Below are 18,258 nucleotides of genomic sequence, written 5' to 3'. Positions count from 1 at the left end.
TTCGAGGCCAGCCAAGGCTACACAGAGAAACCCTGTCTCTAAAAACAAGCAAACAAAAATGAGGAGGAAATCAGATTCCCTAGAACTGGAGTTACAGATGATTGTGACCCACCATGTGGATATTGGGTACTGAATCCAGGTCCTCTGCAAGAGCAAAAGTATTCTCAACCACTGAATCAACTCAGCTCTTCATCCTTAAAAAATAGAGCCTGGTGTGGTAGTGCATGCCTTTAATTCCAGTGCTTGGGAGGCAGAGACAAGCAGATCTCTGAGTTTGAGCCAACCTGATCTACAGAGTGAGTTCAGGACATCCAGGGCTACCCAGAGAAACCATGTCTTGAAAAACAAAAATAAATAAATGAATAAACAAATAAATAAAACCAGTTTTTATTCCCTGGCTGGCTATACCTATGCTTCTTGTGTGCAAGAGTTTATCTCTAGAGGTCAGGTGACCCCTGAAAGAAAGTTTTAAGAACAAAGATGATGATTAGACAGTTCATAGAAAGACAAACAGTTATTTTATGGTAGGAAAAAATTTGGTCAACTACTCAGGAAGAGCCACAAAGAGAAGATACAGAAAAAAAAGAGATCAGCCATGGGCTGGGGTTCTTGAGGGTGCAGAAATAGATGTCCCTTGGAGGAAACTCTTTTGTAGGGGGGCATCTTCATAAAGCCATTTTTCTTGCTTTACTACTAGATTGACTGTTACCCGTGTACATGGTTTGGGTGTTTTGTTTTGTGTTTTGATTTTTTTCTAGTGACAGTCACTTTGGTAGAGATCTCTCACTGTGTTCTCTGACACTCTAAGTTAACTATAGTGTTTGGACACTCTCTCTACTTTCTTGCAGTGTGAGTTGTTGATGCTCAGTCGGGCTCATGGAGAGGTTGGCTCTGTGCTCTTCTCCCTGTTCTGGTCTGTGCAAGGCAGCCTGCTGTCCTGGTGCTTTCTGCAGCTCAAAAGCACAGAGGCTGCAGCCAAAGAACTTGCCAGGGATCTTATTGAAAAATGTGAGTATCAGCAGTTTCTGAGTTTGACCTGTGAGAATGCCCTTCCTCAGTAACTCATGTACTTGTGTGTCAGGTGTGCATGTGGTTTTCTGTATCACAGCCCTCTTAACAGGTCTGATTGTCGTTTTTCTTCTTTGAGACAGAGTCTCACTACGAGCCGAGGCTGACCTCAGACTAATGATTTTCCTTCCTCAGCCCCATAATGCTGGGATTACAGGCATGTGCCTCCATGACTGGCATAACTAACTTAAAGAAATGCAAAGTAACAAGAACAAAGGCATCACTAACTTTAATAGCAGCCTTTTACTGAAATATGCACTGACTGTTTTCCTTCCCAGAAGCATTTGCCTGATGGCTAATAATCTCATCTGATGCAGAGCCCCCAGCTTCTGTATCCCTCTAGAGCAGTGTTCTTAACCATCCTAATGCTGTAATCCTTTCATATAGCTCTTCCTTGTTGGTTTGACCCTACCATAAAATTACTTTCATTGCTACTTCATAACTCTAATTTTTCTACTGTTATAAATCATAATGTAAATATATGTATTTTTCCAGGGTCTTAGATGATCTCTGTGAAAGAGCTACTCAACTCCCAGAGGGGTCACAACCCACAAGTTGAGAACTACTGCTCTATAGCTTCATCTTTGGTGACAATTAAGCAAGTGATGTTTCTCCTATATCAAGTATTAACTACTCCCTTTATGTTTTGGTAGATGTGGGACAGTTTCTGGCAAGCATGAGAGTGATTTTGGAATCCCTTTTGTCACAGTATAGTGGAAAGACCATAGTAGAAAAATTATGTAACTCGGTGTTTTCCATGGCAGCTCGTCAACTGGTAAGAGAAAATGGGGCCTGTTTGTAAACAGCAGGGAGGGGTGGTTATTCCAGAGAGAGCCTGAACTGGATGCTAAGCCCTCCATTCATCCTCCTTCAGGTCATCTTCCTGCTAGACTTCTGCACTTTAGACATTTCCCACTGCACACTCCTGAGAGAGTTCAGCACACTCACAGAGCTGTTGAAGAAGCTGTGCAGTGACCCTGAAGGAGGCCTGAGCAAGGTGACTCAACCTGCATTTTCCTTTCCTGCAGAGAGTGACTGCTCTGACTCATGTCTTCACCTGTAGATCATTTCTTCCTACAAGGGTAGTAAGTCAGCATCAGAAAGCAAACCTAAAGGAAGCTTTACAATTAATAGAAATTACATAAAATTCACAGGAGTGAATACTCAGCCAACGTTTAGAGGACTTCAGAGGCAACTTAGATTTGGTATTTTAAAGAAGTCTCTTCTTTATTTTTCAGTATACAAAGTTTTTAATGGTCTGCATTCCACAACAGTCCTATGGCAATGAAAAAGGTGTATAAATTTAGTAGGTTTAAAGAGAGTTAGAGAAGAAGGGAGAAGTCTCAGATTTGCCAAAGTCCCAAGGTTCAGCCTGTTGAAACTCAAATTTGGGCTTTTCGTTGTTTTATCCACTCAAAAGTCATACTTGTAATCATTTGTAAGAAATAGTTCTGTTATGGCTAAAAGACCGAACGAAGCTGGTCACAGAGCCCCCGGAGCACAGTGAAGCAGGTGGGTGCTGTGCTGAGCAGTGAGCAGGTGTTGATGTCTGTATGACTGCAAGGTTAGGCGTGCCTTTCAGCCCTGCGCAGTGGCTCTGCAGAGCTACCAGAGGCCATGCTCCTGCAGCCTGATGAGCAGCCTGTTGTGCCAGCTGGGGTGGAGTGATCTGAGCTGTTTTCTCTGACTCATTTGTCCTCCTAGCTGGACGTGGAGACATGGCAGCAGGAGCAGCCTGTGGTACTGCATACATGGACCAAGGAATCCACCCACAACTATGAAAATAACTGCCATGAAGTGTCTGTCTTTGTTAGCCCAGGGGCAACTTATTTTGAGGTGGAATTTGATGAGAGGTGTGAAACTGAAAAAAGGTAACACTCATAGGTTCTTTTCTCAAGCAATAGTAAGTCAAAAACAATGAGAGAAAGTAATAGGGACTATTTTTTCACAGGTATGATTATTTGGAATTTACTGACTCTAGAGGTGGGAAGACACGCTATGATACCAAAGTTGGCACTTATAAATGGCCCAAGGTGAGTGGCATTCCCAGAAGGAAGTGAAGTACTCCGTTCGGTAGTTTTTCTCCTTTTGATAGTCCTTGGGACAATAGAACTATCATTTTTGGCCAGTGGAGCCAGGAGAAGAGCTCAGAATCCAACTCCCAGTTAGTTGTGCTTGTCTCTGGGTAGAAGGTTGGGAGCAGAAGCCTAGCTGGCATAAGCATGATCACTGGCTGGGAAAGCTGCACGCAGGTGGCTGCTGAAGGCTTACAAAGCTGAGCAGTCATCTTCTCCTCATTTTGCTTCTTTGTGAATACAGTTATAAGTTTGGGGGCTCGGTTGCACCTTTGTGCATTTCTCTTTTAGTAGTTTAGACTTCTGGAAATAGAGACCCCTTCTTAAACTTCAGTGTTTTAAATTTCAAGTTGCCTGCTTGAAATTGAAACTGGGGTGCAGCCTCTTGCCATCTCTTTGACCACATGATTTTGTTTGTCTCTAGAAAGTGACCTTTAAGGATGGTCCTCGGCTGCAGTTCCTCTTTCATTCTGACAGCAGTAACAATGAGTGGGGCTACAAGTTCACTGTCACTGCCTATGGCCTGCCTGATGTTGCTGTATCTTGGGGTTTGGATTTGCAACTCCTTGTCTCCAGACTGATGGGGCGCCTTGCTTCTCAGTGCATGGCACTCAAGTCAGTGCATCGTAAGTCCACAGCCTTGTCTCCTTCCTTTTCATCAGAACCAAGCTGAAGAGCAATGTTGGGCTCTCCTACAGGAGGTCCTCACATAGTGATAGGGCAGGTATTCATAACATTCCCTGACAGTTTCTGTTGAACCCTTGACACCATGGCCTGGAAGCTTCTTGACTTAGGCTTTAGCTCTCATCACAGGTCGTGTTGCTGAGTCCGTCTCTGGAGGACAAGTGAGTGAGGAAGCCAGGTTTTAGCAAGCACAGTGATTTTTATTTTGTAAGTAGATGTATGTGTACTCCAGCCAGAGAGCAGAGACACAGGATGAAATGCCTGCATGTCCTGTAAGTGGATATTTATGTAGCCTGTGGACTGAGAATATGGCTTTGTCTTAAAATAATTTAACTTGTTATTAAATTCAAAAATTTTGGAATAAATCTTTTATAAGACTTGCAGAACAAACCTTTCTATTTCCAGGCCTCGTGATGCATATTTTAAATCCTAGCACTTAGGAGGCAGGGGCAGGTCTGTGAGGTTGAGGTCAGCCTGGTCTACACAGCAAGATCCAGGCCACATAGTGAGACCAAATCTCAAAACATTTTCTTTCTGTTTTGTTATATTTTTATATCATTTCTTGAGTTTTTCTATTGTAAAAGTAAAATGACATATAGGAAAGCACAAACAACAAAACAGAGAAAGCCCAGAACAATAGAAACCTCTTCCTCTTTAACACCTGGAGATGACTGTGCTAGCACCTTTCTATCTCCCTAGACTTTGCTTCTGTGCTTAATTATGCTACGTAGGGTGAGTGTTTGTTTATTTTGTGTGATAACAACTTTATACCTGGTGAGTGCTTTTCCGTGGTTAGTATTCTTACAGGGCCCCATCCGGCCCGAGAGGTGGCTCACACGAAGCGGACAAGTCTCTGCTGCACTGTCTGTAACAGAGTAGCAGGGCTCAGGGCTCAGGGCTTCAGGCTGATCTAAGGTTTATGCTAATGAGGTGGCTCAGGTCCACTCTTGGAAGTATAGGTGAATTTCCTCCAAAAAAAAATTTTTTTTAATTTTCTTTGACATCTCAGAGGCTTTTGTTTTGTTTTTAACTGAATTAAAAATAGAACTCTCAGGATATGCCCTTTCTCTACAGAGTTAGGCAATAACATGGCAGTATCACAGACAAAACTGGCTTTAGTCCTGAACTCGCCGTTGTGGAAACCTGTCTTCAGGCATCAGATTTGTCCAGAGTTGGGATTAGAAGCTAGCTGGCCCACTCACCCACGCCAGGATGGGAAGGAGGTATTTACGCTTCTGTCACCTTTCTGTTTGGGTGGAAACTTGCAGCTTGTATGTCTTACCTTAAGTTATAAACACTGTGTTAAGGTCTTATCACCTCGGTGGGGCAGCGAGCTCCTTGAGCCTGCAGCTAACATTGTAATTTTTACCCTGACTGTGTACAACAAGGGGCTGAACACAATGAGTATCTCGAAGTGTGCAATGAATGACTTGGAATATGATCAGGGCTCAGTGGATCTCTCTTAGTGTCCCACCCAGACAGTGGGCTGGGCTTCTAGTACTGCAGAATCACAACTTTAAGTGATTGTGCTGTCTCTTTTGTTCTCCACTGAACTGTAACACTTAGTTTAGGTGTATAATATTTTTAAAACAAAACAAGTTTGTTCCTGTCTCCACTTGTCCCTCTTTTCCCATTTCTTCTCTTTTCCTTCCTTCTTCACTTTTCTCTCTCCCTCCCAGGTAATCTCATGATTTATTTCCAAACCCAGTGGCTCTTCGTCTTCTGGTCTCCACTCTCTCTTAAATCTACCAACCTTCAGACCCTGTCCTTCTGTCCATGGTAGCCCAGTGTCTTTTCTTACTAACTGTCCTTTCTCCCTCTTTGTTTTCCTTTCCCCCCACTCCTTCTCTAAAGGACAGGCTGTATTCAGGCTTCCTTTTCTTTCCTACAATCCCCAAGACTTCATCTTTTCAGTCCTCAATTAATGTCCCACCTATGGAAATAGTCCCATAATCCTTTTAGCCCTAGCTCTTCTCCAGACTTTGGTCTTCTCTCATGGGTTTCCATGTCTATACCCTTGCCTCTCAAGAACTCCAAAGTGTGAAATCAGAATATGCCCCTGACAGACTGTTCAGTAGTCATTATCTGCCCAGCCCTCAACCATTGTTCCATAACCTTCTCCATCATGGCCCTGTTGCAGACTGCAAGCATCTCTGTCCTTCCCTCTGTCTCCATCTTTATCCAAGCCCTCTCTTTGCACCTGCATTAGTACATCAGGGCCTGCCAAGGTTTTTTGTTTTGTTTTGTTTTTAATCACTGCATTATCTTGTCATTCCACTGCCAAGCACCATTAATGGCTCCCAATTGCTCACAGGGTGAAGTCTAAATCCTCAGTGTGACAGTCAAGGCTCTCTACAGTCTCCTTTCACCTTACCTATCTGACTCTAGTTCCCATCACTCCCCAGCTGAGACTTCAGGCCAGGTCAGTCTCCCCGCTGACTCTTAACCTCTGCAAATGGTTGTGTCTCAGGGCCAAGGCATCCCTTCCTTCAGTGTCCATCCCTAAGCCCATGTTCTTCAGGAGGCTTTTCTTAGTTACTTTGATCTGCCAGGAGCCCTGAGAATTCTCAGCAGTGGGTACCCCGCTAAGTATTTGGCACTGGGTGAGCTTTTGCTTTATGGTAGTGCTGGTTTTAACGCTCTTAGTTTTTCTTTGTGTTTACTTTTTAAACCTTTACATCTGTCTGGTCTCCCATATAGACAAAAGCTTCCCAAGAGCATGCACTGTTTCTACTTCAGCTTTGTTGTAGTAGGTGCTCACTGAGTTGTTTTTTTTTTTTTTTTAATGAGTTTATTAAATGCAACGGTTTTTCTCTTGTTCCTAGGTCAAGAACATCCCTGATGATCCCTGCCGCCATTTTCTCCTTGCTTTTGCCCAGTCAGAGCCTGCTCAGAACTTCTGTGGGCCATATTCAGAACTTTTCAAAGGACTCATACAGGCATGTAGAAAACAGGCCCCAAAGACAGATATAGTTGCTGGTTCCACTATTGATCAAGCTGTGAACGCCACCTTTGCCGCTCTGGTGTATCGCACTCCAGATTTATATGAGAAGCTGCAAAAATATGGTAACTCATATTACAGGGAATATGTTTGATCTGAAGGCTAATTGCTAAGGTTTAAGAAGGCCCATCTAAGTGTGAGACTATAGACGTATTTAAAGATATTAGCCCATGTGTGCAACTTAATCTTCTCAGTTCTACTTTGCCAGGCAAGAGATTAATGGTTAACTCACAGTTAGCTCTTAGAAGCTTACAGTTTGTATCAGGCAATTATCCAGAATTCCCATGGGAAACTGCCAAGAAATATAACTGAAAGAAAACCACTCAAAACCCCGTCTTTGGCATGTCCAGACAACCTTTCTGCACTTCTTTGCTCATTGTCCACAAGGAGGGAGGGTCTCTACATCTTTATTCAGAGAAAAGTGTTTCAGACCCTACAGAAAGCTGAGGTTTGGGTTTCCCAAGCACTTTGGCGGGAATTGTGTCCTTTCAAGTGCAGATAAATCAAGCAGGAACAGATGATTCCTCATAGTGAGCAGGTGATTGGCTCCTGTCTTTATTACATATTGTGATCACTGGAGCCTGTGTGACTCCGGCTTTATTTCCTGTTTGCCAAAATATCTCAGTTACTCCTCACATCTTCCATACTTTTTAAAAACTACTCAAGTAAAACTACATTAAGACATGAGTGGTACATGGAAGAATATATCATCACTGAGCGATGGGTGAGGGGTCATCTGCATGGTTTTGGGAAAGAAATTCCTGTATCTTTTGTAGTCAAATTACAGTGAGGAAGTTGAACTATCTTTGTTATTTGAGGGACATTTTATTAGAGAAATAAAGGCCTCGTGGGTCAAATACTGACCATAGATGTCCTGATAGGGGAGAGGTCAAATTATATATTTACCTCATGTGTATTTGGAATAGAGAAGCAAGACTTGATCAAATAAATAAGGGAACAAGAAGTATCTTGGTATGCACAGGTTATTTCTAAAATACCTTCCCTTGTTTGTTGTTTTCATTTTGGGGTACAAGGGACTAAGCACGTGGCCTTGCACCCATCCTTCCTCACCAGGGACAAGTTTTGTCTCAGTTCTTTCTACAACTGTCTTTTTTTTTTTTTTTAAAGACAGGGTCTCACTCTGTAGCTCTGGCTGGCCTGGAACTTTTTATGTAGACCAGGCTGGCCTCCAACTCAGAGATCTGCCTGCTTGGCCCTCTGCTATTTTCTTTATGATTCATATATCACATCAAGGAACCTTTCAAGAGTTCTTCAAAACTGAACTACACTGATAATGGCCTTTGTAACTGTTTTCCTCATTGTTGTCTCAAATTGGGTTATTACTAATCTTTTGAGCTGCCTGAATTCCATGACTTCATGGTGTGACTCCTTCTGAGTCAGGAAAATAGGAGAGATTTCCAACTAGATTGAAATCTGCATGAGGGCCAGGTCCATGTCTTTTTCTCGGCATTGTACTCCTGCTGCCTGATGTAGCCTGCTTCACCCTGTTATTAGCCCTGATATTAGCTTTGGGTTTTTCCATTTGTTTGTTTGTTTTTTAAATAATTTATTTAATTATATTTTATGTGCATTGGTGTGAAGTTGTTAAATTCCCTGGAACTAGAGTTACAGACAGTTGTGAGATTGCCATGTGGGTGTTGGGAATTGAACCCGGATTCTCTGGAAGAAACAGATAGTATTCTTAAACCCCGAGCCATCTTTCCAGCCCTCACTTTTGGTTTTGATGAGTAGAAGGAGCAGACTTCAGAGATTTTTGTTTAAATGTGTATAGGGGGTGGGGTGGTATTTTTCCAATTTGAAAAATTACACCCATTCTTATAGAGGCTTACAAAAAAGAAAACATTAAAGTAATAGGAACTATAATATTATCTCATAGTATCTATACAAACATTTTTCTATACATCTGTCTGGCCTTACACATATTCACGTGTATATGTATTTATCCATCCATGTTTTAGTCTTCTTAAAACTCAGATCATTTTGTCTACATTGTTTCATAAGCTGCTTTCCATGTCAGAGTGGTATTTTTATTTTTAGCTCTTGGCTAAGTTGGCCGACCACCTGAGGAACTGGAGGAACCCTCCTGTCTCTGCCTTCTAGAGTGCTGGCATTACAGGTGCTTACGTGCCATGCCCAGCTTTTTATGTGGGTGTCGGTGATCCCATGACCCTATACCACTGCAGTATATGTTCTTACCCACTGACCTAGCTCCCCAGTCCCCACGTTCATTTTAATATTAAAGGACTTTTAAACTTGTGCTATTCTTTATATCCTACTTTTCTACATTTTGTGCACTTTATTTATATTTATAATATTATGTTTATTTATAATATTGCTGTTGGGCTGGTGAGATGGCTCAGAGGTTAAGAGTACTGACTGCTCTTCCTGAGGTTCTGAGTTCAGGTCCCAGCAACCACCTGGTGGCTCACCACTATCTGTAAAGGGAGCTGATGCCCTCTTCTGGCATGTAGATGTACATGCAGCTAGAGCACTCCTACATTAAAAAAAATTCATAAATGAAAAACAACTTAAAAAATACTACTGTTTCAGAAAATATTAGTTTGAATAAAATTAGATTGAAATGACATGGAGAATGTGTAAGTACTGTGAATTCCTCTTTTGCCATCTCCAGTGTGTGTCAGCGGAGGGGAGGCTTCAGAAGCTTACTGCTGCAGTCTCAAGCGTGCCAGCTGAATGTAATCCCTTCCTTCCTTCTTTTTTCCCTAGTAAACAGTGGGGGCAAGATAGCCCTGCCTGAAGACTTCTCCCAGGTGTATTTCCTGGCAGATGGGATTCGAATATGGATGGTAAGATTTTTCCTTCCCACAAAATTGTTATATGTCTTACATTTTCCCACTGTGATAAACTAAATTTCAGATTTAGATACAAATTAACTTAGAGCCCTTGGATCCTAATTTTATAAGTGTTGGAAATTCTGAGTAAATGGGGTTCAATTGAGTCCTCTCAATGTCCTTTTGTAACTCTAAAGGATTCTTCTGGATACTGAGTAGCCAGTGTCTGTTTCAGGGAGAGGAAAGGCCCCTGGCATATTGCAGAAATGGTTCGGCAACAGTAACATGGAAGAACCAAATGTCTGTGTGTGTGTGTGTGTGTGTGTGTGTGTGTGTGTGTGTGTGTGTGTTTGAGACAGGAGCACCTGTAGCTCTGGATAACTTCAAATTCCCTGTGTAGCTGAAGCTGGCATTGAACTTCCAGGCCTTATGCCTCCACCCCTCAGTGCTAAGATTATAGGTATTACCCACCATGCCTAATTTATGTGGTGCTAAGGCTCAGTCCTGGGGCTTTGTGCACACTTGGTAAGCACTCTCACCTGAGCTCCATGCCATGCACGTAGGCTATAATCACAATACTGTTTCACAATGTAGTATTCTATTACAATAAAAGTGGGTGATGTAGAGCCTCATGTGTTAGTAGGGTGACTCCCACAGACTTGATGAGCTCTACCTTAGAAACAGCAGATTGAAGGAGAATTGGTAAATATGAAAGACTTATGTAAATATCTATTTTTATGTTTGTTTAGGTGCTAGGTTTTCATATATACTAGGCAAGTGTTCAAACCCTGAGCTATCTTTTCAGCCTCCTATGGAAAGTAATACAAATCAAATTTATATGCTACATATGCAAATACATAATGAAATTATACAAGTGTGTAAAAAGCAAAAACCCTAAATTGAAGAGAATTGTTTTTATATCTTACGCATGACGATGACTACCTATACAGTAGTAGTATTATTTTTAATATATCTGCGTGTATCTCAATTATTGTATAGTAACTGAGAAGAATTTTCAAATAACCAGATAGAGAATAGGTAATAAAATTGAAAGCTGGAGATTAATTTCAGTAGTTAAGGATGGCTTCTGCCATTGACATAAAATAATGAAGACTTCATGATGGCTGTGATTGATGAATGGAAGGAGTTGATTAGGTCAGTCGCAACTTTCTTGTAGGAAGATAGTGGGAGTGTTGTCCAGGATAGGAAAAGTGATCTTGGCTGTGGGAGTTAGAAGGGATGTTGAGCTTAGGAATCATTATCTGAGATATCTAGCTGGATAATTCAGTGAAGAAAGTAATCTAAAATCTCAAGCAGAGATAGAGACAATCTCAAGTCATTTATAATAGTTCTTTTGAAAATATAGATTTATCCAGGAATAGACAATTGTGGACAGACTCTACAAGGGTTAGAACATGGCAAAAGCCTCAAATATATTGGCCTGGTAGAGACCAAGGTAAAAAGAATCTCTCAAATAAAACTAAAAGGCATGGCCACCAGAATGGTGTGAGGAGAATTATCTGGGGGTGTGGCTTAGTGGCAGAGAACTTGCCTAGTGTGTGCAGGGTCTTAGGTTCAAGCTTCAGTGTTGCCAAAATAATAATCATAAATATAGTGTGGTATGGATCTGGCAAGATGACTTGCTGACAAGCTAAGTTCTGTTCCTGGGAGAAGAGAGAACTGACTCTGACAACTTGTCTTTTAAAAATGTCATTAAAACAAAAGAAAGTAGGAGAATCAAGAGTATCTACAGAGGAAACAAATCCCTCCTAACTAAATGGAAGGCAAAGAGTATCTGAGAAGCTCCACAAATGGTTCTGTGTGAAGAACCAGTGACTAGGTGTGTTGTAGATTAGGCTTCTAGTACAGCCTAGGACTGCCGGCAGCTGGACGAGGTGCTGTTCTTCTCCTTTCAGACCTTAGCCATACATTAGATATGCACGCCCCCTTCAGCTCTCAGCATTGTGACTCATGCTGTGACCATTGCTAGGGCTGTTCCTCAATACCCTTGTCTGGAAGAGTCCACCCCTTGGGAGTGTCCTTGTATTCCGGGTAGAATACGCTTCAGATTCTGACCTTTGCAGTAAGTTAGATATATGACTTCACCAAAACCCTATTTTCCTAGATCTCTACCTTTTTGTCTGTTCTGTTGGCTTTAAAGAAAGGTTCCTCTGACAGCAGTCTAGTCTGTTTATTTGTTTATAGTCTAGCAATCAGCCTCGTTATTTGTTTGCTTAGTTGTGAGGTCTGGGGATTGAACCTAGGACCTCACATCTGCAAGATAAGTGTTCTGTCATTGAGCTATGGTTCTCTAGTCCATAGCTCAATGGTGTATAGTACAGACTTCTTTCAGACACCACATAGTGAAGAGGGTTTTCTTTCCTTCAAAGACACCCAGGACAAACAAAAACAGCTCAGGGCTGTATCCATGCTGGGTGATAGCTATGCTGTCCTCCACTGTCTCAGTACCACATACCTGTGAGGTAATTTTCCAGGGCTGCACTTGCTACTCTGTCTGACAGCTTAATTGTGTGGCTCCTGTCATCTCCCCAGTTAGAGATGAAGCAGAAGTCCCTGCTGAACCTGGGGAGCGAGGCAGAAGAAAAACGTGGTCTGGAAGCTACAGAGGTGAACCCCGAGAGCCTGGGTGAGTGTACAGTAACAGCTACCATGGCTGGGCCATGGGGTCTCCTGTTAGAATCTGGGAACCAGGAGCCCTGTCTTCCAGGTTGTCTTAATTGAGCTGTATTGACCTAAGGAAGTAAGAAAGGAAATGGAGCAAATGCTAGAGATGAGTTATTGTTTACCCACATGCTTCAAGTGGAGCATCAGGTGCTTTTTGAGCTATATCTTGTTATGTTTTTAAAGTGTGTGCCCATTGACTTGTCATGGAAATGAGAGAACTACTATTAATTTTAAAAATGCTGTTATGGTTGTGATACTTTTAAAGGTTTTTAAAAATAATGTGTATATATGTGCATCGGTGTGTGGGTATGTGCACATGAGTGCAAGGTGTGTCAGGTCCTCTGGGACTAGAATTGCAGGAAGCTGTAAGGCATCTGATGTGGGTCTCAAAGTCAGCTCTAACCCTCTGCAAAGACAGTATGCACTGAGCCATCTCTCCAGCTGGTTGTACTGTATTTAAAAGCCCTAGTTTTATAAAATATTTACGATGATTGTACAGTGCCTGGACGCTGTGTTGAAACTACCAGGGAGAAGGGAGTAGGGGAGCAGATTGCCTGTGAGTTGATAATTATTGAGGCTGAGTATTGGGCACGTGGCAAGGTCCTTCTACACTAGCCCCATGTGTTTGAAACTAGCATTTCTTTAACACTTTAGAAAGTGCACTACATTCATGGAAAGGTCCTGATTTGTGCAGTGAGATAAGACCCAGTTTGGTCCTGCCAGTAGATGCACGTTACAGCACTCGTTATGACTTTTCTTGACATAAATCATGAAGTTTAAGTAGATTTTTTTCCCCTAAAAGTAGATTGTAAGTTTAATTTTGACTTTTTCTTGTTTTGCTTCATTTGTTTTTATTTAGCAAAAGAATGTATTCAGAAAAGTCTCTTATTACTGAAATTTCTGCCCATGAACAAAAGTTCAAAAGGAAACTGTGACAAATTGATGCCTGTTGATGAAACTGATCATCTCCAGCCACTTGACAGATGCCAGAGGACCAGTTCTGTGGTGGAAGAACATTTCCAGGCTTCAGCATCCCATACAGAAGCAGCCACCCCAACTGCAGGTGACAAGAGTCCTGGCATGGAGATGCAGCCGAAGCTAGCGCCCAGCAGCGGCCCCTCTGCTGCAGAAGTGTGCACAGCTGAAGAGCCCTCATCACCGTCCACACCCACCCGGAGGCCTCCCTTCACCCGAGGGCGGCTCCGGCTACTCTCTTTCAGATCCATGGAGGAGACCAAGCCAGTCCCCACAATCAAGGAGAAGTACCCAGTGCTGAAGGATGTCATGGACTTCATTAAGGATCAGTCACTCTCATATGAGAGGTGAGTCAGTTATCTACTCCCAGCACTTTCCCTTTTCCAGCTGTAGGTACCCAGTCTAGTCAGAGGCTTGAAGCTCATGTTTAAAACTAACAAATAAGGGGCAAGGAAAAGAGTATAATCAAAATAGAGTATATACAAATTTTTGAATTAAATGAGCCAATAATTCTTAGGGAACATACAGACTTGTTTTAGAATATTCAGGATAAAAAAAAAAAAACAAAAACTTGGTGGGTTTTTTTTTTTCTCTCTCCTTGAAGAAATATTAAGACTGATACAATATGGTCTGTTTTATAGCTCAGTTGGTAGAGTGCTCACCCAGCATGACGAAGCTCTGCACTGTGTCAGCCTCTGTGGGGTAGCATATCTGCAACCCCTGCACTTGGGAGGCACAGCACAAGAAGCAGAGGACGAGACCTGTCATAGGGAAAACTGTAGCTGGACATCTTGGTGCCCCCCTTCATCCCAGTGCTTGGGTGACAAAGGCAGGCAGACCACTGTGAGTTCCTGGACAGCCAGGGCTATGTAGATAGACCTTGAGCCCAAAATAAAACAAATTGTATACTTTACTGTATAATATAAACTCAGTAATGTTTGCATGGATTTTTAAAAATGGAAGCATTTCTTCTCTCTCCTCTCTTCTCTTTCGGTTTTCTCCTCCTTTTTCTTCTTTTCTTTTTCTGGTTGTTTGAGATAAATTTTACTCTGTAGCCTAGGCTAACCAGGAACTTAGAGCAATCTCCCTGCCTCAGTTTCCTCAGTACTGGTATTGGAGGCATAAGCTACCACACCTGGCTTTAAAAGACACTACCACTCAAAATTCTTTCATATTTTAGGGGAGAAATTTAGGATTTGATATTTTTAGACAAAGTTATTTGTCCTTAGGCCTATCTCAGTGAAGAATTTCCTGCCCTAAGCATTAAAGCGTTGCCTCCTTAGTGAAATAAAGATACCAGAATTTCTTTTTTAACTATTTATTTAAAAAGATAAAAGTGCTGAGCTTCAGCACAGTTGGCACACAGTGGTTTGTGGGGCTGAGTGTTAACCACAGGTAGCACTCACACTAACACTTCCAGTCCTCACAACAGGACTGACTTTTGTTTATGTGGCTTCCGAATATGGGTCAAGGGTTTGTTTTCTGGGCATTCCTGACATGAACTCTGTCTCCAGTGTTGTGAAGGTTCTCTCTTTGCGGAAAGCCCAAGCACAGAGCATTCTTGAAGTCCTGAGGATAATTCAGTATTGTACAGAATCACTTGGGCAGCCTCACTGCTTCCATCCACCATATATACTTTTCCTACTGGAACTTCTGACCTGCCAGAAAGATTTTACAAAGTAAGTACAAGTAACAGATATGTCAGAAAAGCAAGCAGAGGCCATTTTACAAGAATCCTAATTGGCCTCTGTATTGATAACTGTATAAATGTCATATATGATACAAATTTACATTTTTGGTTAACATGTTCTCTCATCTCAAGAAAAAAAAAATAGGTTATATCCTTTGAGTAAGAACCACGAATGTGATTATTCCTCTTATGTACCTGACAGTAAGACTTGTGCTCCTCATGTACCACACTGTCATAAGGCTTCTAGAAGCTGTGTGCTAAGTGTGGTGTTCATTTACAGTAATGACTATGACCTTTCTCAACAAAATGTTTTTTTTTCTGCTATGCCAAATACCTTTCTAAAAATTATATATACAAAAGTGACAAGACAGGTAAGGCCTCTTTCTAATAGAGCCTGGGAAGTAAGAGAAAATATTCAAAATAAATAAATGAGACAGTCTCTGATTGTTGATACAGTGTGTGGTGACTCCATGTCCATTGGCACAGTTTGGATGGTCAAGAAAGTAGACCAAGGACAAGGCATGTAAACTAAGAGGTGAATGGCCTTCTGAAACTGGCAAAGAGTGCTAAGGGCAGAAGAAACTCTTGGTGGGATCAGGTCAAGGGACAGGGAGAAAGAACATGGCTGAGTGAGAGGGAAAAGTGGGTGGGCCAAATCAGCAGGAGGCAGAGTGTTTACATTTTATACAGAGTTGCAGGTGGGAAATGTTGGGAGATTTTGAAGCCCCGAAGGAGAAGCACAATGGGTTTAAATTTGTGAAAGATGCTTCTGAGTGCTCTGTGGGCAAGTGAGAAAATCAGAAAAGCAGTTAGGGGATTGTTGGAGTGATACAGGCAAGAAATGATGGTTTGGACCAGGGAGAAGTTTGAAAAATAAGGAGAAGTCATCCAGGATTTATTTAGGAAATGGAATTGTGTAAGATAGAGAATATGAATGAAAGATATTGGAAACATGGGAAAGAAAGTCTTAGCTACTGTTTGGAGCAGCTATGTGGATGGTGTCACATGTCACATCACTGAGAGAAAGGAGACCAACAAAGCTAAAGATTCTGAGCCCAGCGGGTCCTGCAGAGACTGATGCAGGCTGTGAAGATACTGGAGCCTAGTGCTGGAGGAGATGAGTCAGCAAAGATCAGGGAAGTGTTGTCAGTGTTAGCAGGTAAAGCAGGACATTCCAGTGCTTCAGCACAGATACAAGTTGGCTAGTAGATGGAGTGGTATAAAGATGAGGGATTCCTATGTGATCATTCTGTTGTTAAAATAAGACATGAGCAGATTCTTCAGTGAGATGAGGTAGAGAAGGTAGTGACCATTTAAGAAAGAAAGGAAGGCTTTAAGTAGAGATGAAAACAGATAGCCAGTCTGCTAAATGCTTTTTAAAGAATCATATTTGTAAGTTGGGTGTGGTGGTGTCTCCTGTACTCAGGAGGCAGACATAGGAGGATTGTTTTGAGATTGAGACCAGAATGAACTGTGCTAGACTTTGTCTCCAAAAAAAGAGTTAGTGGCTAGAGAGTTGGCCTGGACATTAAGAGTACTTGCTCTTGCTGAGGATATGAGTTTAGCTTCCAGTACCCATATGGTGGCTGATCTGTGTAACTCCAGTTCCAGGGGATCCAGTCCTCTCTTCTGTCCTCTGTGGGCACCAGGTACACACATCTTACACATGCACACATGGAGGCAAAATACTCATATGCACGAAATTAAAAAGAAATAAAATGCTTTGCTTATTATTTGAGATATAGTCTCTCTTTAGTCCTGGCTGTTTTGAAACTTGCTATGTAGACCAGGCTAGTCTTAAACTCACAGAGATCCTCTTATCTCTGTCTCTGGGGTGCTGAGATTAAAGGTGTATGCCACCATGGCCAATCTAAAAAAGTATTTTTAAAGAGAAAGAAAAAAAAACCTGACAGTTATTAATTTAAAGTGGCCTTAGTCAGCTCAATTGTATAATGTTCCTTCCACCTACATTCAGCTCTTTTGGAATAATATGAGATTCCTTATGCAAGAGAAATTGTCATAGAAAGAGAAAAAGGCCAGGGAGCTGGTGTTTGCTGACATGGGAATATGGTGATGGGCTGTGGAATCCAAGTGAGAAGAGAGCAGAGAGACACTACGATGGACGTAGTTGATGCTTTTCTGGACTGGGATTGAAAAAGGCTGTATGGAAGTCAACAGTAGAGCAGGTCAAGAGATTGTAGGTAAAGGAGCGTGTTCTGAAGGCAGTCTTCACCTGATGACAAGGTTAGTTAAGGAAATGGAATTAAAAATCCTTAGCAGTAAAGAGGATAAAGAATAGGGAGAAATGAAGGCATCATTCCTATGGATGTTGAAGTCACTTAGGTGCCAAGTATTAAGGTGTGAAAAGCCAGTCAACCAGCACTTGAAATGCATAGATGCGTAGGCAAATGGATCTCTGTGAGTTCTAGGCCTGATCTACACAGGGAGTTCCAGGATAGCCAAGACTATACAGCAACACCACCACCACCTCAAAAAAAAAAAAAAAAGGGAAAACTGAAAGTCATCAATAAAGGAAGAACAGATTAGGGCAGTGTTGGTGTGGAGAGGACTAAATGAAGTAACTTATAGAACGCATGGCATAGCATGACACACTCATGAATAAGGGATGAGTGCTTTGATTAACAACAACAACAAAAAATGATGAGTAGTTATCATCTCCATACGGGCTTCTTCTCTCTTGACCCAACTGGGCTTTCACTCAAAAGTCTTCCTCCCTTTTCTTAATCTAGTTTCTGTGCTGCTTTGTTCAGCTGGGTGCTGCTTGGCTGTTGTGTAAGAAATAAAGGTTAATGAATTGAAGTTGTCTTGGATACTAAGGTGGTGGTTTCCTCCGTTTCTAGTTACTTTGGACACTTGGAAGGTTGTGGTGCTGATCTACACAAAGAAATCCGAGACACTTACTATCAACTTGTTCTATTTTTGGTCAAAGCAATTAAAGGATTTAGTAGCATAAATGACAGGTATGGATTGCCTTTACATTTCTTGAGGGAAAATGTGGTTTTTTTTTCTGATTATAAATGAAATATGTAATTGATATTGAAAATCCAGAAAAGCACAAAATTAAGCACAGATATCACTTATAGCCTGTTATCGTCAGTGTCTGATATATTATCTGTAGATTAAAACATGGGTACAAAGCAGGTTCTCGTCTCCTCTGTAGTGAGTCATTCAGACACAAACCTTAAATCAATCTTCTGTAACTGCATAGCCTTGGCCACTTTAGAGAGTGACGCTAATGTTGGTGTC

General features: G+C 41.7%; 1 protein-coding gene across 2 annotated transcripts in view; it reads left to right on the top strand.

Moving 5' to 3' along the window:
* Nucleotides 1-18,258, top strand: part of Zzef1 (zinc finger ZZ-type and EF-hand domain containing 1) — a 127,444-nt gene that overhangs the window by 57,149 nt on the left and 52,037 nt on the right. For both annotated transcript variants that reach the window (XM_055597355.1, XM_055597354.1), the window contains exons 19-31: nucleotides 849-1,008; nucleotides 1,722-1,843; nucleotides 1,943-2,065; nucleotides 2,773-2,939; nucleotides 3,020-3,101; nucleotides 3,568-3,769; nucleotides 4,902-5,050; nucleotides 6,653-6,893; nucleotides 9,577-9,656; nucleotides 12,195-12,288; nucleotides 13,186-13,648; nucleotides 14,816-14,980; nucleotides 17,853-17,972. In XM_055597355.1, coding sequence (XP_055453330.1) covers nucleotides 849-1,008; nucleotides 1,722-1,843; nucleotides 1,943-2,065; nucleotides 2,773-2,939; nucleotides 3,020-3,101; nucleotides 3,568-3,769; nucleotides 4,902-5,050; nucleotides 6,653-6,893; nucleotides 9,577-9,656; nucleotides 12,195-12,288; nucleotides 13,186-13,648; nucleotides 14,816-14,980; nucleotides 17,853-17,972 — 2,168 coding nt within the window. The remainder of the gene's footprint in view (nucleotides 1-848; nucleotides 1,009-1,721; nucleotides 1,844-1,942; nucleotides 2,066-2,772; nucleotides 2,940-3,019; nucleotides 3,102-3,567; nucleotides 3,770-4,901; nucleotides 5,051-6,652; nucleotides 6,894-9,576; nucleotides 9,657-12,194; nucleotides 12,289-13,185; nucleotides 13,649-14,815; nucleotides 14,981-17,852; nucleotides 17,973-18,258) is intronic.

Source organism: Psammomys obesus, unplaced genomic scaffold (assembly GCF_907164565.1).
Source record: "Psammomys obesus unplaced genomic scaffold, mPsaObe1.curated_primary_1811, whole genome shotgun sequence".
Taxonomy (NCBI): Eukaryota; Metazoa; Chordata; class Mammalia; order Rodentia; family Muridae; genus Psammomys; species Psammomys obesus.
This window is presented reverse-complemented; position numbering and strand designations above follow the sequence as displayed.